The following is a 21,927-nucleotide window of genomic DNA, read 5'->3' as shown; positions in this document are numbered from 1 at the left end:
AGAGATACAGAGAGAGAGAGAGAGAGAGAGAGAGATACAGACAAAGCGATACAGAGAGAGAGATATACTGAGAGCGAGATACTGAGAGAGAGCGAGAGAGACAGAGACAGAGACAGAGACAGAGAGTCAGATTAGAAAATACGAGTAGAAAATACGTTGTGAGTCTGTTGTAGCTATAGTGGATGTTCTGTCAGTAGTGAGAATGATGGCAGTCTGTGGTAAAGATGTCTCATGTTTGTGGATCCTAGCCAGGGTTCACTAGGGGTCAGAGCATGGTGTGATGAGCTACATAGTTAATACAGAGAGGGGGGCTGGATTATGGGCTGATCTGGCCCAATAGAATCAATGGGTCTGGGGTAGGACACACACGGGGGCTTGCATGTAGGGCAGCAGGGGTGGGACAGTGGGGGCTCTGGGGCGATGGGGGGTGTAGGCGACATTGGGGAGATCATTGGTTGTGGCCTAGCATGAAAGTTCCAGCACCAGCTCCAGAGGGGGGATGGGCAGCCGGTCGCTCGGCCCTGAGCCCTGGTGGGTCACGCCGGTTCCACCTGAGGCCAGGACCGTGACCATGGTCACAGCCATTGGACCAGAGGGAGGGTTACACCACATGACCTCCACTGCCTCGGTAGAGGATAGTCATCAGGATAATGTGTTAATCATGAGTGACAGCCTTAAAGGGATTCTATTAGAGACCATTATTACTATGACTGTCCACTTGGATTTACTGTGTGGTGTTAGGTAGCTAGAGAGAAATGTCACAGTATAGCTGGGTAACAGTGGTGGCCTTGGCGACAAATATGGAGTCCATCGATAGATACATAAACACATACAGGCCCATAAATGAAAAGTCTGTCACGATCGTGTGGAGGAGAGACGGACCAAAACGCAGCATGTGGAAAACAAGCCATATTCTTTTATTTATGAAGAAGGCAAAACGAAACAAAACACTTACAAACTATCAAAACAACAAACGACCGTGAAGCTATAAACGTAGTGCACATACACAGGCTACAAACGTTCACCATAGACAATTCCCCACAACAAACTAAAGCCTATGGCTACCCTAAATATGGCTCCCAATCAGAGACAACAGAAACCAGCTGTCTCTAATTGGGAACCCACTCAGGCAACCATAGACTTTCCTAGACAACTACACACAACATAGACACTGCTAGACAACTATACTAAACATAAACCCAACTACTCTAAATAAACCCCCTAAACCTTACAATCACCCTGGACACTACAAAACCCACATAAATACCCATGTCACACCCTGACCTAACTAAAATAATAAAGAAAACAAAGAATACTAAGGCCAGGGCGTGACATAGCCCCCCCTTAAGGTGCGAACTCCGGGCGCACCAGCACAAAGTCTTGGGGAGGGTCTGGGTGGGCATCTGACCACGGTGGTGGCTCAGGCTCAGGGCGAGGTCCCCACCATAGTCAATCCCAGCTTATATCTCCCCCTACAAATGACCACCCTCATATTACCCCCACTTAATCTTTTGGTTAACATCGACACAAGGGGCAGCACCGGGATAGAGGAATAGCTCAGGACAGAGGGATAGCTCAGGACAAAGAGGTAGCTCAGGATAGAGAGGTAGCTCAGGATAGAGGGGCAACTCCGGACTGAAAGGCAGCTCCGGACAGAGAGACAGCTCTGGACTGAGGGGCAGTTCTGGATAAATAGCCGCTCTGGGCTGAGGAACAGCTCATGACTGGCTGACGGCTCTGGACGCTCATGGCTGGCTGACGGCTCTGGACGCTCCTGGCTGGCTGACGGCTCTGGACGCTCATGGCTCACTGACGGCTCTGGACGCTCATGGCTCACTGACGGCTCTGGCAGATCCTGTCTGGTTGGCAGCTCTGGCAGATCCTGTCTGGTTGGCGGCTCTGGCAGATCCTGTCTGGTTGGCGGCTCTGGCAGATCCTGTCTGGTTGGCGGCTCTGGCAGATCCTGACTGACGAATGGCTCTAGCGGCTCCTGACTGACTAACGGCTCTGACGGCTCTGGACAGACGGGCGGCTCTACTGGCTCGGGAAAGACGGATGGCTCAGACGGCGCTAGGGAGACGGATGGCTCAGACGGCGCTGGGGAGACGGATGGCTCAGACGGCGCTGGGGAGACGGATGGCTCAGACGGCGCTGGGGAGACGGATGGCTCAGACGGCGCTGGGGAGACGGATGGCTCAGACGGCGCTGAGGAGACGGATGGCTCAGACTGATCCTGTCTGGCGGAAGGCTTTAGCGGCTCCTGTCTGGCGGAAGACTCTGTAGGCTCATGGCAGACGGGCGGCTTTGAAGGCTCAATACAGACGGGCAGTTCAGTCACCGTTGGGCAGACGGCAGACTCTGGCCGGCTGAGACGCACTGTAGGCCTGGTGCGTGGTGCCGGAACTGGAGGTACCGGGCTAAGGACACGTACCTTCAGGCTAGTGCGGGAAACAACAACAGGGCACACTGAGTTCTCAAGGCGCACTATATGCCTGGTGCGTGGTACCGGACTGATGGCACGCACCTCAGGACGAGTGCGGGGAAATAACAGTGTGTACAGGACTCAGGAGACGCACAGGTGGCTTAGTGCGTGGTGCCGGAACTGGAGGCACTGGGCTGGAGACACGCACCATAGGGAGAGTGCGTGGAGGAGGAACAGGGCTCTGAAAACGCACTGGAAGCCTGGTGCGTGGTGTAGGCACTGGTGGTACTAGGCTGGGGCGGGGAGGTGGCGCCGGAAATACCGGACCGTGCAGGCTTACTGGCTCCCTTGAGCACCGAGCCTGCCCAACCTTACCTGGTTGAATGCTCCCCGTCGCCCGACCAGTGCGGGGAGGTGGAATAACCCGCACCGGGCTATGTAGGCAAACCGGGGACACCATGCGTAAGGCTGGTGCCATGTAAGCCGGCCCAAGGAGACGTACTGGTGGCCAGATATGTAGGGCCGGCTTCATGACATTTGGCTCAATGCCCAATCTAGCCCTACCAGTGCGGGGAGGTGGAATAACCCGTACTGGGCTATGCACCCGTACAGGAGACACCGTGCGCTCTACTGCGTAACACGGAGTCTGCCCGTACTCCCGCTCTCCACGGTTAGCCTGGGAAGTGGGCGCAGGTTTCCTACCTGCCCTTGGCCCACTGCCTCTTAGCCCCCCCCCAAGAAATTTTTGGGTAGTACTCACGGGCTTTTCAGGCTTCCAGCCACGTCTCCTTGCTGCCTCCTCATATCTCCGCCTCTCTGCTTTCGCTGCCTCCAGCTCAGCTTTGGGGCGGTTATATTCTCCTGGTACTTCACGGTCCAGAATTTCCTCCCAATTCCAGTAGTCCAGTGTAGGTGGGTCCTGTTGTTGTTGCACACGCTGCTTGATCCGATGTTGGTGGGGAATTCTGTCACGATCGTGTGGAGGAGAGACGGACCAAAACGCAGCATGTGGAAAATAAGCCATCTTCTTTTATTTATGAAGAAGGCAAAACGAAACAAAACACTTACAAACTATCAAAACAACAAACGACCATGAAGCTATAAACGTAGTGCACATACACAGGCTACAAACGTTCACCATAGACAATTCCCCACAACAAACTAAAGCCTATGGCTACCCTAAATATGGCTCCCAATCAGAGACAACAGAAACCAGCTGTCTCTAATTGGGAACCCACTCAGGCAACCATAGACTTTCCTAGACAACTACACACAACATAGACACTGCTAGACAACTATACTAAACATAAACCCAACTACTCTAAATAAACCCCCTAAACCTTACAATCACCCTGGACACTACAAAACCCACATAAATACCCATGTCACACCCTGACCTAACTAAAATAATAAAGAAAACAAAGAATACTAAGGCCAGGGCGTGACAAAGGCGATCATTTTAGTGGCCTGGTGGAGCGAGCAAGTACCAGCGCTCTAACTACACATCTCATTAAGGCAGTAAATATGGAAGCCTGCTCTTATAAACTCAGAGGTGAGAGAATGTACAGTATCTCGTAAACAAAGGGACAGTAACAGTAACACAGAGATTACACAACAGTTATTTGTGACTGCATATGGACACTTGTTAGCCTTCCTTCACACACACATTGACATATCCACATTGAATGCAGAGTTTCTCTGTATTGACCCATGTTAGTCCGTGCTGTGGTACCATGCTAACAGTGGGGTATCGTGACATAAACCACAGTATTACCAGTCTTATTCATATGTATTGGAGCATCCCTCTGTGCTATCATGCCATTCACTGTTGTACCAGGCTAATTTTAAATTGAGCTTCCTCTGCCCTGTGTTCTGGGCTACTAATCATGCTTTTCTGGCTGCTAAGCTAGCTAACAGACTAAGCAGGTTTACTGTTCAGTTTGTTCAAACTAATAGCGCCTCCTCTACCTTGTGTTAGTCTATGGGCTACTATGCTGTTTGTGTAAACGCTAACACTAAGATAAGCTAACACAGACAGCAGTGATTATGTAGGCTACTGTGTCAATGTTAAGCTAACAGAACAAGCAGTGATTCTGGGCTGTTGGTGCTAAGCTAACCCAGAGCAGCTAGCTATGGCACAGTGCTGTCAGGCAGGCAGGCAGACGGGCATGCCTGATCTATGGGGACATCAGCAGTGGAGTGGAGGGTAATTACAGTAATTGAAATGTGGTCTTTAATTGTCTGAGCAGTCCTGTCATGTGAAGGAACTTCAATGTGTCGGGTGGCCCAGATTCTTTTCCACCGTGCTCCAGTGACCAGTCTGTGTGTGGATGAGTGTGTGAGGGGTGTGTGTGGATAGGGATTTTGCTGTGTGATATGTTATGTTAGTATGACAGAGCGATATTCAGTGGGGGACTGCAGTGTCAGAGAGCATGCAGCCCACTGTAGGCCTATGTCATAAAGTACTTTTCCATGTAAGAAAAAAATGTAGGAAAATAAACTTTGGCTGTGTGCATATAGAGAGTGTACGTGTATAGGGGTAGTGTGAGAGTGTGCATACACATGCTTGTGTGCAACTCTGAGGGCATATGATAACTTTGTGTGCATATGTGTGTCACAGGCGGCTGGTGACATGGTAATTTGGGAGCACAGGAGGATAGTAATGGCTGGAACGGTGTAAATGGAATGGTATTAAACACAGCAAACACGCAGTTTCCATGTGTTTGATACCATTCCATTTATGCATTAATATGAGCGATCCTCCCCTCACCAGCCTCCTGCAGGAGGAGGAGGAGGGCGGGCTGGATTAATAAGTGTTTGTAGTTTTAAATCAATGTGCCTGGGAGCTGAGGCCCCTGATTAGCATGACCCTGTCCTGCACATCAGCACATTCAGTGCTGGGGGAGGCTGATTAAGAGCCAATGCTAATTTCCTCCTCACAACGCTGTCAATGAGAGAGGGAGAGAGAAGAGAAGAGAGAGAAGGTTCAAAGAGATGCCTTTGTCAAGAGAACTCGTTGCATATTTATTGGTGTGTGTACGTGTGTGTGTGTGTGTGTGTGTGTGTGTGTGTGTGTGTGTGTGTGTGTGTGTGTGTGTGTGTGTGTGTGTGTGTGTGTGTGTGTATGTACGTGTGTGTGTGTATGTACGTGTGTGTGTGTGTATGTACGTGTGTGTGTGTGTGTGTGTGTGTGTGTGTGTGTGTGTGTGTGTGTGTGTGTGTGTGTGTGTGTGCGTGCGTGCGTGCGTGCGTGCGTGCGTGCGTGCGTGCGTGCGTGCGTGCGTGCGTGTGTGTGTGTGTGTGTGCGTTCATGCATGCGTGCGTTTTTTGTGTGTGTATACAACATACTATTTGGGTTATATCCTGAAGCCAAAAACTGCAATGTACTGGTAAATGGACATGATGTTAAGTGTGAATATGTGTTATGTGGTGTTAATGCAATAGAGTGATCCCTGGCTGTGAGTCACTGTGAGTCACTCTGGAGCTGTGTTGGGTAGTGTTGGTAAGGAGGAGTGGGGTAAGTTGAGCCACCATTGTTTCTAAGACACCATACACAAAATGTCTCATTTCACCAAATATTTAGGAAGAGGTCATCATGTCATGGAGTCTGTGAAGGAAAAAAACACATGGAAAAAGTGGTAAGCAAGTTCAGTCCAAAAAACAGATTTTCACCAAGTCAAATGAATGTATTGTGTTAGAGGTTTGTAGCTGTGTGGGCTAATATAGTCATGTTTGCCTTGGGGTAAGTTGAGCCAATGGTAAGTTGAGCAAATTGAAGTGTTTTCTTTCCAGGCATAATGCAAGGAATTATCGCTTGGATATGAAGTAACAACAGGGCCTATGTTAAAAGTGTTTGTAAGGTGTTCAGCCTGTCTTAAAAGATGCTTAAAATACAAAAAAAGGGATTGTGATTGTGTTGAATTGTGTTTGGGAAATGAAGATAGACATGATTTTGAAAAGGTAGTGGTAATATTTCATTCAGTACAGACATTTGTAGGTGGCTTGACTTATCCTGTTCCGCAGCTAAATTTACCCCGTACCCGGAGTAAGTTGTGCCATGAGACAAGTTTTTTTGGACAAGCTTTGCTTTCAAAACTGTTACCTTACCCAACTCTCCCATCACCTTACCCCACTCTCCTCTCACCTTACCCCACTCTGCCTCATCTTACAACACTCTCCCATCACCTTACCCCACTCTCCCATCACCTTACCCCACTCTCCCCTCACCTTACCCAACTCTCCCATCACCTTACCCCACTCTCCCCTCACCTTACCCCACTCTCCCCTCACCTTACCCCACTCTCCTCTCACCTTACCCCACTCTCCTCTCACCTTACCCCACTCTCCCCTCATCTTACCCCACTCTCCCATCACCTTACCCCACTCTCACCTCACCTTACCCCACTCTCCCCTCACCTTACCCCACTCTCCCATCACCTTACCCCACTCTCCCCTCACCTTACCCCACTCTCCCCTCACCTTACCCAACTCACCTCTCACCTTACCCCACTCTCCCCTCACCTTACCCCACTCTCCCATCACCTTACCCCACTCTCCCCTCACCTTACCCCACTCTCCCATCACCTTACCCCACTCTCACCTCACCTTACCCCACTCTCCCCTCACCTTACCCAACTCTCCCATCACCTTACCCCACTCTCCTCTCACCTTACCCCACTCTCCTCTCACCTTACCCCACTCTCCTCTCATCTTACCCCACTCTCCCATCACCTTACCCCACTCTCACCTCACCTTACCCCACTCTCCCCTCACCTTACCCCACTCTCCCCTCACCTTACCCCACTCTCCTCTCACCTTACCCCACTCTCCTCTCACCTTACCCCACTCTCCTCTCATCTTACCCCACTCTCCCATCACCTTACCCCACTCTCACCTCACCTTACCCCACTCTCCCCTCACCTTACCCCACTCTCACCTCACCTTACCCCACTCTCCCCTCACCTTACCCCACTCTCCCCTCACCTTACCCCACTCTCCCCTCACCTTACCCCACTCTCCCCTACTACTTCATTATGAGGTGATCAGCATGTGCGGAGAGGTGGTTAGATACTGTAAAGACACTGATGTGTTACATATGTGTACAATAGTCTGAGTGAAGTAGTGTGTAAGAACAGGGTCCGTCAGTGTTCAGGAGTGCCACTGCAGCTGCCCAGGTACCAGCCTAAACTGTAGTTGGGCCAATCAATACAGCGCACACCAGCTCTGTATCTCTGCGGGCAGCCTGGCACGCACACTGGCACTCACAGACAGGCGGCAAAGCGGGGCAGCTCTAACAAGCCACTATTAGTCATCACTACGCCTTTCCCATCCTAATAGGAGCAATGACAGGCAGGGACAGGGACAGGGACACATCCATCCCAGGCAGGACTGCTTTCTGTCTGTCTAATGAGGCAGGATGGAGGGTATGTGGTAGTGTAGCTGATAAAGGACAGGATAGCATAGGGCTGCTGTGTGTCACTACTTTAATAACCAGCCTGTCTGGTAACGCTTTGGGCTTAGCGAGAACACAGGGAGGGGACAAGGTGAGGAGGCAGAGATGCCTCTCCCCAAATAGGTCCCAGGCGACCCACACAGACAGAAGTGGGCCCTGGCGAGGCTCTTTGTGATAGTGACCTCGACCCAAATCAAAACGGTGACCTGGCTGATAATCACAGGGCTCCAGAGCGCATTCTCGATTAGCACTCCGCCTTTCATGTGCCGCGTCGCCGAGAGTGACTTCGGAAACACTAGACGCGACCGAGGTCGCCGCTGTCTCTGGCTATCAGCAGAGAGGTCAACGCTTTCATTTAGACAGGGTCATTGTTTTCCAGCTTGATAGATTTCTGAGACACAAGAGAGTCCCCACAGCCACCTCCCAGGACAGGGTCCATAGTCCACCTCCCAGGACAGGGTCCACAGCCACCTCCCAGGACAGGGTCCACAGCCACCTCCCAGGACAGGGTCCATAGTCCACCTCCCAGGACAGGATCCACAGCCGCCTCCCAGGACAGGGTCCACAGCTGCCTCCCAGGACAGGGTCCACAGCCACCTCCCAGGACAGGGTCCACAGCCACCTCCCAGGACAGCGTCCACAGCCACCTCCCAGGACAGGGTCCACAGCCACCTCCCAGGACAGCGTCCACAGCCACCTCCCAGGACAGGGTCCATAGTCCACCTCCCAGGACAGGGTCCACAGCCACCTCCCAGGACAGCGTCCACAGCCACCTCCCAGGACAGGGTCCATAGTCCACCTCCCAGGACAGGGTCCACAGCCACCTCCCAGGACAGGGTCCATAGTCCACCTCCCAGGACAGGGTCCATAGTCCACCTCCCAGGACAGGGTCCACAGCCACCTCCCAGGACAGGGTCCATAGTCCACCTCCCAGGACAGGGTCCATAGTCCACCTCCCAGGACAGGGTCCATAGTCCACCTCCCAGCAGCCCAAAGTCAGAATAATGTCCTACTCAGATAATGGGATAATACTGTACCTGCCGCAGTAGGATAATTAATCACAGGACACTTAGTCTGCATACGGTGTGTTGTTGGTTCATAGATTATGTTGAGCTGTTACAGTGAGTGTACTGTATGTGTTTCATTACACCAGGAAAGTTTAGGGAAAGCTTATCAGAAGTGATGCTCTGAATTGAGCTGTTCAAACACAACTGCAGTTTCTCAATCCAAAATCCATCTACTCTCACTCACACAAATCTTACTACTGTTCACTAAAGCCCACTATTAGCCACACATCACACTGGCATGACTGTGGAGAGGAACCTTCACTTACTGTGATAATCAATCCTTTACTCAGCTGGAGAACACTGTCTGTCTGTCCAGCGTCCCGCAGGTTATCTGCCATGTTAAAACACACCCCTCCAGGCTGGAGCCTAACCCCTGACAGACGCTTAAAGAACCAAGGAAGATGTGAATCTTCCTATATTTGGCAACACTGATGTATTTTTCACTGGGTGGAGGTAGCAGCACTCACTGCCTTGGGGCATAGTTATCTCTCCGTCTCCCTCTGAGAATTTCCATCTCCAGCCCTCACTCATTCCCTCACTGGAACGAAGGAACAGGAGCCCTCAAAAAAACGCCTGTCTGAATTTCATACATCCACTAAGCGAACACTTCACCGACATGTTCAACATTATAGTAAAATAGAGTGAGTTCTGGCGTAAGAAATCTGCAGGGACCGCAGCTTTTCTTTGTTTCGGAGGTAGAGCGTGAAGCGAGGGACGGCACAGCATGCTGGGAGGTTACTGTGAAGGTCAGTGCACTTTGGAGTGCGCTGCTAAGCATGGTGGGTAATATAAAAAGAATACATAGGCACTCTTGGCTGACTGATACCATTCTCTTGCCCTTGAAAAGCTCCCCATCGAAACTTTATACTATAGTTGCTTTCAAGATTTAAAGTGATTCTTAAATATTTGACTCAAAGCACATTAAATGTAGCAATGCATTTATAAAATAATGACATTCATTTTTTAACAAGGCCCAAATGATAGCTGAACATACCAAAGAGCTAAATTATTCAACTCAGCCTAATGTGCACATTTTTTAACGCAATGTGGCAAACTTACCCAGCAACCACTGAGCTGGCTCTTCTCTCTCTCTCTCTCTCTCTCTCTCTCTCTCTCTCTCTCTCTCTCTCTCTCTCTCTCTCTCTCTCTCTCTCTCTCTCTCTCTCTCTCTCTCTCTCTCTCTCTCTCTCTCTCTCTCTCTCTCTCTCTCTCTCTCTCTCTCTCTCTCTCTCTCTCTCTCTCTCTCTCTCTCTCTCTCTCTCTCTCTCTCTCTCTTTCTCTCTCTCTGAGGTTTCCTTCACCTTGAGAGCTGCAGTATTAAAAACTCTCTCTGTCCACAATCAATACAATTTGTCTGGCCCTTTATCCCTCTTTTGTCGGTGCAAATGAAGCTGATGGATGAGAAAGAGCCCCTCTGCCCTCTCCCAGGTAATGTAGAGTGACTGGCCATTTTAATATCTCCAGGGTTCACGTGAGCCGGATTGGAGGGATGGAGGGAGGAGGGGGAGGTGTGAGAAGGGGGACAAAAGAGCAGGGTCAACTCCCAGGACAACTTCATATTTAATCACCACGCCACCTGTAACTCTACACCCCACTACTCCCTCTGCTCCAAGGACAGGGAGAGGAGGAGGATGAAGGGATGGAGAGAGAGAAAGAAGGGGAAAGGGAGAGAGAGAGCGGGGGCGGGAGAGGGTAAGAGAAGGAGAGAGAGAGAGAGAGAAAGAGAGACAGAGCGAGAGATTAAGAAATAGATACAGCACTTCAAATAATAATGGCATAAAACACAAATTACACTTCCTACTAGTAATACATACAATACAATACACTCCACAACCACATACAGTATCAATACAGTCTTGATGGACATCCATCCTCAGTACCCTACAGGGCCTCCTCAGTCTCTCCTGTCTCCAGTCTTACTGTAGTTACTGTTGTGGGCCCAGTGGAGGGTGAGTGAGTGATGGTGACCCAGCCAGCCGTGGCCACCACTTGGCCCAGTCCTCCTCAGCTGTCAGTCTGCTGCTGCTACTGCCATCTCCCAGGGTGCCTGTGGGCTCACCGTGGCTCTCCTCTCCCCTACCGTGCATGGAGGGGATTGGAGGCTGTGTGATGTGGCGCGTTAGGGCATGGGGGAAGGATGAGAGGGGAAGGGAGGGAGGCGGGCAGCAGGTAGGCAGGGGAGGAGGTTGAGCCGCCAGGAGCCCCGGGTCCCCGCGGAGGTGCAGGCGGCAGAGTTCAGCGCACAGCCACCCAGCCCCGGCGACGGCGTCAGCATTTTGGGGAGAAGCTGGGGAAAGTGCTGAGGTGGCAGCCGTGCGGAGAGGCAAGGTGAAGTAGTGAAAAAGTGGTGGAAAAAATGTAACCAGACTGATGAAAGTTTAAGTGTGCATGTTAAACAGGAGAGAGAATATGAGGAGAGGGAGGATGGGGGAGTGAGAGAGGAGGGAGGCATAAGGAAGAAGGAAGGAAGGATGGGCAAGGGTGACCTGAGGAGGTTGAAGTATTTCCTCTATGCTCTATAGACCTAAGCACGACATTCAGTCTCACCTGTGGGTTCCATCCTCAACACCTTAATGCTCCTCAGTACCTCAACCCTTCAGTTCTAGCTCTGTCATCAGTACCTCAACCCTTCAGTTCTAGCTCTGTCATCAGTACCTCAACCCTTCAGTTCTAGCTCTGTCATCATTACCTCAACCTTTCAGTTCTAGCTCTGTCATCAGTTCCTCAACCCTTCAGTTCTAGCTCTGTCATCAGTACCTCAACCCTTCAGTTCTAGCTCTGTCATCGGTACCTCAACCCTTCAGTTCTTGCTCTGTTATCAGTACCTCAACCCTTCAGTTCTAGCTCTGTCATCATTACCTCAACCCTTCAGTTCTAGCTCTGTCATCATTACCTCAAACCTTCAGTTCTAGCTCTGTCATCAGTACCTCAACCCTTCAGTTCTAGCTCTGTCATCAGTACCTCAACCCTTCAGTTCTAGCTCTGTCATCAGTACCTCAACCCTTCAGTTCTAGCTCTGTCATCAGTACCTCAACCCTTCAGTTCTAGCTCTGTCATCAGTACCTCAACCCTTCAGTTCTATCTCTGTCATCAGTACCTCAACCCTTCAGTTCTAGCTCTGTCATCATTACCTCAACCCTTCAGTTCGAGCTCTGTCATCAGTACCTCAACCCTTCAGTTCTAGCTCTGTCATCAGAACCTCAACCCTTCAGTTCTAGCTCTGTCATCAGTACCTCAACCCTTCAGTTCTAGCTCTGTCATCAGTACCTCAACCCTTCAGTTCTAGCTCTGTCATCAGTACCTCAACCCTTCAGTTCTAGCTCTGTCATCAGTACCTCAACCCTTCAGTTCTAGCTCTGTCATCATTACCTCAACCCTTCAGTTCTAGCTCTGTCATCATTACCTCAACCCTTCAGTTGTAGCTCTGTCATCATTACCTCAACCCTTCAGTTGTAGCTCTGTCATCAGTACCTCAACCCTTCAGTTCTAGCTCTGTCATCATTACCTCAACCCTTCAGTTCTAGCTCTGTCATCAGTACATCAACCCTTCAGTTCTTGCTCTGTCATCAGTACCTCAAACCTTCAGTTCTAGCTCTGTCATCAGTACCTCAACCCTTCAGTTCTTGCTCTGTCATCAGTACCCCAACCCTTCAGTTCTTGCTCTGTCATCAGTACCTCAACCCTTCAGTTCTAGCTCTGTCATCAGTACCTCAACCCTTCAGTTCTAGCTCTGTCATCAGTACCTCAACCCTTCAGTTCTTTCTCTGTCATCAGTACCTCAACCCTTCAGTTCTAGCTCTGTCATTAGTACCTCAACCCTTCAGTTCTTGCTCTGTCATCAGTACCTCAACCCTTCAGTTCTTGCTCTGTCATCTGTACCAGTATCAGCCAAGGACGCGAGCTTGGTTTGAAGAGCTTCGCACCACATCACCCCACAGGCTAGGCCCCTGGAGCTCTGGTGGAGTTAATGTCATTTGCACTACATGATATGGCGTAATGCAACGCTCCAACCTGGGGAGCTGTGTGTGCTAACTGAGTGTTGTGTTGTGTTGTGTGGAGTCAGGTGGCGTGATTACATAAAGTTGGGTAACAAAGGCTCACTGAAGGGATACAATCATTGGCTGTTGTTGATCGAGACTTTCAAAGTGCTGAGGGTCTGTTGATTATGATGTGGCTCAGATAGGGAGCTGATGTTGGGAGTCTAAGTTACATTCTCTCTTCTCTCTCCCTCATTTTTCACTGTTCCCTGCTCTTATTCTTCCTCTCCTATCTTTCTCTATATATTTATTTACCATTTTATTTATCCTATCTCTCTATATTTACCATTTTATTTATCCTATCTCTCTCTATATATTTACCATTTTATTTATCCTATATCTCTCTCTATATTTACCATTTTATTTATCCTATCTCTCTCTCTATATTTACCATTTTATTTATCCTATCGCTCTCTTGTTCTCTATCCCTATATAACCCCCCTGCCCCCCCCCCTCTTTTATTTTCCTCCTCTATCTGTTCTCAGGTGCGGTGCGAGCTTCCAGCATCTTCCCCATCCTCAGTGTCATCCTGCTCTTCATGGGAGGCCTGTGTATAGCTGCCAGCGAGTTCTACAAGTCACGCCACAACATCATCCTCAGTGCAGGGATCTTCTTTGTGTCTGCAGGTGAGTCTAGAGAGGAAGAGAGAGAGGAAGAGATAGAGAGGAAGAAAGAAAGAAGGGAAGAAAGACGGGAAGAGAGAGGAAGAGAGAGAGGAAAAGAGAGAAGAAGAAATAGAGGAAGAGAGAGAGGAAGAAAGAGGGGAAGAAAGACGGGAAGAGAGAGAGGAAGAGAGAGGATGAGAAAGAGGAAGAGAAAGAGGAAAAGAGAGAATAAGAAATAGAGGAAGAGAGAGAGGAAGAAATAGAGGAAGAGAGAGAGGAAGAGAGAGAGGAAGAGAGAGGGGAAAGAGAAAGGAAGAGAGATAAGAAGAAATAGAGGAAGAGAGAGAGGAAGAGAGAGAAGAAAAGAGAGGGGAAGAGAGAAGAAGAAATAGAGGAAGAGAGAGGGGAAGAAAGAGGGGAAGAAAGATGGGAAGAGAGAGAGTAAGAGAGAGAGGATGAGAAAGAGGAAGAGAGAGAGGAAGAGAAAGAAGAAGAGAAAGAGGAAGAGAGAGAGGATGGGAGAGGAAGAGAGAGAGGAAGAGAGAGAGGAAGAGAGAGAGGAAGAGAGAGAGGAAGAGAGAGAGGATGAGAGAGAGCAAGAGAAAGAGGAAGAGAGAGAGGATGAGAGAGGAAGAGAGAGAGGAAGAGAAAGAGGATGAGAAAGAGGAAGAGAGAGAGGAAGAGAGAGAGGATAAGAGAGAGGAAGAGAGAGAGGAAGAGAGAGAGGAAGAGAGAGAGGATGAGAGAGAGGAAGAGAAAGAGGAAGAGAAAGAGGATGAGAAAGAGGAAGAGAGAGAGGATGAGAGAGGAAGAGAAAGAGGAAGAGAAAGAGGATGAGAGAGGAAGAGAGAGAGGAAGAGAAAGAGGATGAGAAAGAGGAAGAGAGAGAGGAAGAGAAAGAGGAAGAGAGAGGAGAAGAGAGGGGAAGAGGGAGAGGAAGGGGTGTGTATCTAGGGCAGGTAGAGGAAGAGAGGAAGGAAGACTGGGAAAAAGAAAGAGAGAAACAGTTACTAAGGTGGAGAGGGATAGTAGGGTTAAACTAGGGAGATTAGCTTTAAATGAGTTGGTTTCATTGATACAAAGTGTACACAAATGCAAACGTTTTCAGTCACTACTTTTTAGTCACTAACATGCAATGTTATTATGGTTCACTTACATAGAACAGTTGTACAGATGGATGTAAGTCCAGCAAAGAAGAGACTGTTGACTAATCCAGCTAAGGTGCAGTGCACAAGCAGTCTCTCTCTCTCTGCTGGTCATCCCCAGTACTGCAACTCCTCAGTCAGCTCTCAGCCTCCACTCAGCAGCAGCCACAAGTCACGCACTCCATTCTTCCCTCTTTATCCACTTATTTTCTCCTGATCTGTGTGCTGGGCTAGAAGCTACCCATTGGGATTCAACTCTAAAAATATGGTGTCCCTGACATACTTTCCCAATGATCCATCATCCCAGCTCTACTGTGTCACACACTTCTCTCTCTCCGTGACTAAACGCTACAGTCAAAGTAGATGTATATACACTGAGTAACAAAACATTAGACCTCAACATCAGAACAGCCTCAATTTGTCGGGGCATGAACTCTACAAGATGTCCTACAGGAATTCTGGCCCATGTTGACTCCAGTGAGTCCCACAGTTGTGTCAAGTGGGCTGGATGTCCTTTGGGTGATGGACCATTCTTGATACACACAGGAAACTGTTGAGTGTGAAAAACCCAGCAGTGTTGTAGCTCTTGAAACACTCAAACCTGCTGCGCCTGGCACCTACTGCCATACCCCATTCAAAGGCACTTCAATATTTTGTCTTTGACAGTGAGAAGTACAGTATGTATGTACATTATCCTTTGGTGAGTCCGTGGTACTTGTCTGAAAAGGTTTGTCTTGGTAATGGCATATTCACTGTGGTAGATAGATGCACTCAGTTGTAGAACAGGTTCATGGAGGACTACTGCATATGTTGTATGCCTAGAAAAGGTAAATATCCTGTCTTAACTGATTGCATAATTCCTCTGTTCTCTCATCTCGCCCCTCCAACTCCCCAACCCTCCACCCCCCTCCCTCAGGCCTGAGTAACATCATCGGGATCATCGTGTACATATCAGCCAACGCAGGGGACCCCTCTAAGAGCGACTCGAAGAAGAACAGCTACTCCTACGGCTGGTCCTTCTACTTCGGAGCCCTGTCCTTCATAATGGCCGAGATGGTGGGCGTCCTGGCAGCCCACATGTTCATCGACCGCCATCGGCAGCTCCGGGCAGGGGCCAGGGCTGCCGGCTACCTCCAGGCCTCGGCCATCACACGCATCCCATCCTACCGTTACCGCTACCGGCGCCGCTCGCGCTCCTCCTCCCGGTCCACAGACCCCTCGCACTCCCGCGACACCTCGCCTGTGGGCCTCAAGGCCTTCAGCGCGCTGCCCTCTACAGAGATCTCCATGTACACGCTGCCCCGGGACACCCTGAAGGCCGGGGGCACGCCGACCGCCACCTACAACTCGGAGAGGGACCATACCTTCCTGCAGGTCCACAACTGTATTCAGAAGGAAAAAGACTCAGCCACCACCAACACAGCCAACCGCCGCACCACACCCGTATGAGGGAGCCCTGAGAGCAGAGCCAGGGGAGCAGAGACAGGGAGGCCCCCACACAGGTCTCTAATATACCATAGGCCAGGATGAGTTTCCATGTTTATAGAGATTGATGATTTTATTTCATTCAACTGCATGATTTTCCCATCTACCATTGTTGAGAGAGTCTAAAGGGGTTTGTTGACTTCCTTTGGAGTAAATGGCTGTACTGAGAGAATGGGGCAGATTGTCCTTAGAGACTGAGTCATTTTTATGGGTGGGGATGGGTGATGAGGGTGGGGCACTGAAAGGGAGGGTTATGATTTAAATTTGATTCATGATTTCATAACCTTTTGGTTTTGACAGTTTGACTCCACAGTTTTGGTGGTGCAACAAGCTGCTGTACTTTCCCATCATACCACCTGCCATATGCCTCTGATTTGTTGTCATATTTATTCATTTATTTTCTGCATTAAAACTGTGAATTTTTGCAGCTTGGGGTTCAGTAAGAATTAGCCCAGTCTGTAAACTCTAACAAAGGTACTATATGTGTATTACATTTATAAATAAATGATTAAGTTAATAATCAAGAGATACAGACTTTACTGAAGCAAAAAAACAAACAAGTAAACTAAACTAAGTGCTGTTGGTAACACGAGAAAAGACTCTTTTAGGATCTGCTGGAAGGATGACAGAGCCAGAGAGAAAGTACTGTAGGTACACTACACGACAGAGCTGCTGAAACATGACGAGAGACAGACGCAGACAGTCAACAGTAGAAAAATAGAGATTATTTTAATAGAACCTTCTCGCCTTTTTCTGAGTCCCTGTTCGCTTTCTTTTTGGGGAGGGGGGGGGGGGGGTCGTCATGGGAGTGTTGAACCCCTCAAGAGAAACCACCACCAACAACAATGGGGTCAAAGTTCAAACCAAGAAAAAAAGACTCCAAACACGACTTCTCGAAGAAAAAGGAAGGAGGAGAGGGGGAGGAAAAGAAGAGGACGCCAAATACAAAAATAAATACTTGCGTAAAAGGCAAACAACAAGATAAATATGAAATAGTACAAGAGAAGCTAAGTGAATCAAATTTTCTGAAATTAAATGCATGCTATAAAATTACAGCAAATCTGCTCTTGAGAAACTTAAGTTTTAAAGGATAATGATAATTAGAAGGGGAAAAAAGTGATGACGCAAACGTTTAAACCAGTAATGTTTCATGAGTATTTTTTCTCTTATGTTTTTTTATTTACTTCATTTTATCTTATGCTTTTGTGAAAGAAACCAAACAATCTACATTGAACAAAAACAGATTTTTTTTAAATGGTTTGGTTTAATTCTTTATATAAATATATATATATATATATATGTATGTATTTTATTTTTCAAATTCACACAGCCTTAGTCATTTCTTTGTTTCTTTTGATTTTCAATGTGTTGCTCAAATTGAAAATGAAATCTTTAAAGGTGCCAAAACCGAATGATCCTTTACTTGGATGCATCAAGTCCTGATGAATAAAATACCAATCCTAGGAGAACAAATCAGCCTGTTTCACTGTGTCTCTAACCTACTGTATCCTTACACTTAACTTACACTTAACTTCTATGTGTCTGATACACTCTCACACTGTCTCTCTGTGTGTCTCTACTCTCTACCATGTACGTACACTTGTGTTAACATGCATGTTTCTGTCTTTAGGCTACAGTATGGGAGAAACCATGATTGTAAAGACAAAACAGCACATAAGACACATCACCACGTGGTGTCTTTCTAGCACATGACATTCCTGAAAAGGGAACACAGGTTTGCAATAAAACCAGGACTCTGTAGCTGGAGCCATCCATGTAGAAATGATATACGACACCTTTCTACACGCCCGCTCTAAAAGCATCCCTTTCAGGACCTGATGCACCCATATTTCTCTGCAATGAGGTGAACGTGTGTGTGTGTGTGTGTGTGTGTGTGTGTGTGTGTGTGTGTGTGTGTGTGTGTGTGTGTGTGTGTGTGTGTGTGTGTGTGTGTGTGTGTGTGTGTGTGTGTGTGTGTGTGTGGCAAGCATGAACGTGTGTGTGTGTTTATGCGAGCACACGCGAGTGTGTGAGGCAGACACGTAATAGTAGCCCTCTGAGTGGAACCAAAGGGTCTGAGGCTGTGGCAACACTGGCTGTGTTTGTGTATTTGTTATTAAGAGGAAGCAATAGAGTGGTCTCACTATCCAGCTTGGCTCATAAAGAGGGAGTAATATAGTGGTCTCTATCCAGCATGGCTCATAAAGATGGAGTAATATAGTGGTCTCTCTATCCAGCATGGCTCATGAAGAGGGAGTAATATAGTGGTCTCTATATCCAGCACGGCTCATGAAGATGGAGTAATATAGTGGTCTCTCTATCCAGCATGGCTCATGAAGATGGAGTAATATAGTGGTCTCTCTATCCAGCATGGCTCATAAAGATGGAGTAATATAGTGGTCTCTCTATCCAGCATGGCTCATGAAGAGGGAGTAATATAGTGGTCTCTGTCCAGCATGGCTCATGAAGAGGGAGTAATATAGTAGTCTCTATATCCAGCATGGCTCATGAAGAGGGAGTAATATAGTAGTCTCTATATCCAGCATGGCTCATGAAGAGGGAGTAATATAGTGGTCTCTATATCCAGCATGGCTCATGAAGAGGGAGTATTATGGTTGTCTCTGTCCAGCATGGCTCATGAAGAGGGAGTAATATAGTGGTCTCTCTATACAGCATGGCTCATGAAGAGGGAGTAATATTTTATTTTATTTTACCGTTATTTTACCAGGTAAGTTGACTGAGAACATGTTCTCATTTGCAGCAACGACCTGGGGAATAGTTACAGGGGAGAGGAGGGGGATGAATGAGCCAATTGTAAACTGGGGATTATTAGGTGACCATGATGGTTTGAGGGCCAGATTGGGAATTTAGCCAGGACACCGGGGTTAACACCCCTACTCTTACGATAAGTGCCATGGGATCTTTAATGACCTCAGAGAGTCAGGACACCCGTTTAACGTCCCATCCGAAAGACGGCACCCTACACAATATAGTGGTCTCTGTCCAGCATGGCTCATGAAGAGGGAGTAATATGGTGGTCTCTCTGTCCAGCATGGCTCATGAAGAGGGAGTAATATAGTGGTCTCTATATCCAGCATGGCTCATGAAGAGAGAGTAATATAGTAGTCTCTATATCCAGCATGGCTCATGAAGAGAGAGTAATATAGTGGTCTCTATATCCAGTATGGCTCATGAAGACGGAGTAAATAGTGGTCTCTCTATCCAGCATGGCTCATGAAGACGGAGTAATGTGGTGGTCTCTATCCAGCATGGCTCATGAAGAGGGAGTAAATAGTGGTCTCTCTATCCAGCATGGCTCATGAAGAGGGGAGTAATATGGTGGTCTCTGTCTAGCATGGCTCATGAAGAGGGAGTAATATAGTGGTCTCTCTATCCATCATGGCTCAGGAAGAGGGAGTAATATAGTGGCCTCTCTATCCAGCATTGCTCATGAAGAGGGAGTAATATAGTGGTCTCTATACAGCATGGCTCATGAAGAGGGAGTAATATGGTGGTCTCTCTGTCCAGCATGGCTCATGAAGAGGGAGTAATATAGTGGTCTCTATATCCAGCATGGCTCATGAAGAGAGAGTAATATAGTAGTCTCTATATCCAGCATGGCTCATGAAGAGAGAGTAATATAGTGGTCTCTATATCCAGCATGGCTCATGAAGACGGAGTAAATAGTGGTCTCTCTATCCAGCATGGCTCATGAAGACGGAGTAATGTGGTGGTCTCTATCCAGCATGGCTCATGAAGAGGGAGTAAATAGTGGTCTCTCTATCCAGCATGGCTCATGAAGAGGGGAGTAATATGGTGGTCTCTGTCCAGCATGGCTCATGAAGAGGGAGTAATATAGTGGTCTCTCTATCCATCATGGCTCAGGAAGAGGGAGTAATATAGTGGCCTCTCTATCCAGCATTGCTCATGAAGAGGGAGTAATATAGTGGTCTCTATCCAGCATGGATCATGAAGAGGGAGTAATATGGTGGTCTCTGTCTAGCATGGCTCATGAAGAGGGAGTAATATAGTGGTCTCTGTCCAGCATTGCTCATGAGGAGGGATTATTATAGTGGTCTCTCTATCCAGCATGGCTCATGAAGAGAGACTAATATAGTGGTCTCTCTATCCAGCATGGCTGATGAAGAGGGAGTAATATAGTGGTCTCTCTATCCAGCATGGCTCATGAAGAGGGAGTAATATAGTGGTCTCTCTATCCAGCATGGCTCATGAAGAGGGAGTAATATAGTGGTCTCTGTCCAGCATGGCTCATGAAGAGGGAGTAATATAGTGGTCTCTCTATCCAGCATGGCTCATGAAGAGGGAGTAATATAGTGGTCTCTATCCAGCATGGCTCATGAAGAGGGAGTAATATAGTGGTCTCTATCCAGCATGGATCATGAAGAGGGAGTAATATAGTGGTCTCTGTCCAGCATGGCTCATGAAGAGGGAGTAATATAGTGGTCTCTGTCCAGCATTGCTCATGAGGAGGGATTATTATAGTGGTCTCTCTATCCAGCATGGCTCATGAAGAGAGACTAATATAGTGGTCTCTCTATCCAGCATGGCTGATGAAGAGGGAGTAATATAGTAGTCTCTATATCCAGCATGGCTCATGAAGAGAGAGTAATATAATGGTCTCTATATCCAGAATGGCTCATGAAGAGGGAGTAATATAGTGGTCTCTCTGTTCAGCATGGCTCATGAAGAGGGAGTAATAGAGTGGTCTCTCTATCCAGCATGGCCCATGAAGAGGGAGTAATATAGTGGTCTCTCTGTTCAGCATGGCTCATGAAGAGGGAGTAATATAGTGGTCTCTCTGTTCAGCATGGCTCATGAAGAGGGAGTAATATAGTGGTCTCTCTGTTCAGCATGGCTCATGAAGAGGGAGTAATATAGTGGTCTCTATCCATTATGGATCATGAAGAGGGAGTGATATAGTGGTCTCTCTGTTCAGCATGGCTCATGAAGAGGGAGTAATATAGTGGTCTCTATCCAGCATGGATCATGAAGAGGGAGTGATATAGTGGTCTCTATCCAGCATGGATCATGAAGAGGGAGTGATATAGTGGTCTCTCTGTTCAGCATGGCTCATGAAGAGGGAGTAATATAGTGGTCTCTATCCAGCATGGCCCATGAAGAGGGAGTAATATAGTGGTCTCTCTATCCAGCATGGCTCATGAAGAGGGAGTAATATAGTGGTCTCTCTATCCAGCATGGCTCATGAAGAGGGAGTAATATAGTGGTCTCTATCGAGCATGGCTCGTGAAGAGGGAGTAATGTGGTGGTGTCTATCCAGCATGGCTCATGAAGAGGGAGTAATATAGTGGTCTCTCTATCCAGCATGGCTCATGAAGAGGGGAGTAATATGGTGGTCTCTGTCCAGCATGGCTCATGAAGATGAAGTAATATAGTGGTCTCTCTATCCATCATGGCTCATGAAGAGGGAGTAATATAGTGGTCTCTATCCAGCATGGCTCATGAAGACGGAGTTATGTGGTGGTCTCAATCCAGCATGGCTCATGAAGAGGGGAGTAATATGGTGGTTTCTGTCCAGCATGGCTCATGAAGAGGGAGAAATATAGTGGTCTCTCTATCCATCATGGCTCAGGAAGAGGGAGTAATATAGTGGTCTCTCTATCCAGCATTGCTCACAAAGAGGGAGTAATATAGTGGTCTCTATCCAGCATGGATCATGAAGAGGGAGTAATATG

At 48.0% G+C, this 21,927-nt stretch overlaps 1 protein-coding gene across 1 annotated transcript in view; it reads left to right on the top strand.

Annotated features, from left to right (window-relative positions):
* The window catches only part of LOC129833465 (voltage-dependent calcium channel gamma-2 subunit), an 83,417-nt gene extending 65,728 nt beyond the window's left edge, over nucleotides 1-17,689 (top strand). Inside the window, exons 3-4 of the mRNA XM_055898091.1 lie at nucleotides 13,464-13,604; nucleotides 15,645-17,689. Coding sequence (XP_055754066.1) covers nucleotides 13,464-13,604; nucleotides 15,645-16,177 — 674 coding nt within the window. The 3' untranslated portion in view covers nucleotides 16,178-17,689. The remainder of the gene's footprint in view (nucleotides 1-13,463; nucleotides 13,605-15,644) is intronic.
* Nucleotides 17,690-21,927: the final 4,238 nt, after the last annotated feature.

This window comes from Salvelinus fontinalis, chromosome 34 (genome assembly GCF_029448725.1).
Source record: "Salvelinus fontinalis isolate EN_2023a chromosome 34, ASM2944872v1, whole genome shotgun sequence".
In the NCBI taxonomy this organism is placed as follows: Eukaryota; Metazoa; Chordata; class Actinopteri; order Salmoniformes; family Salmonidae; genus Salvelinus; species Salvelinus fontinalis.
This window is presented reverse-complemented; position numbering and strand designations above follow the sequence as displayed.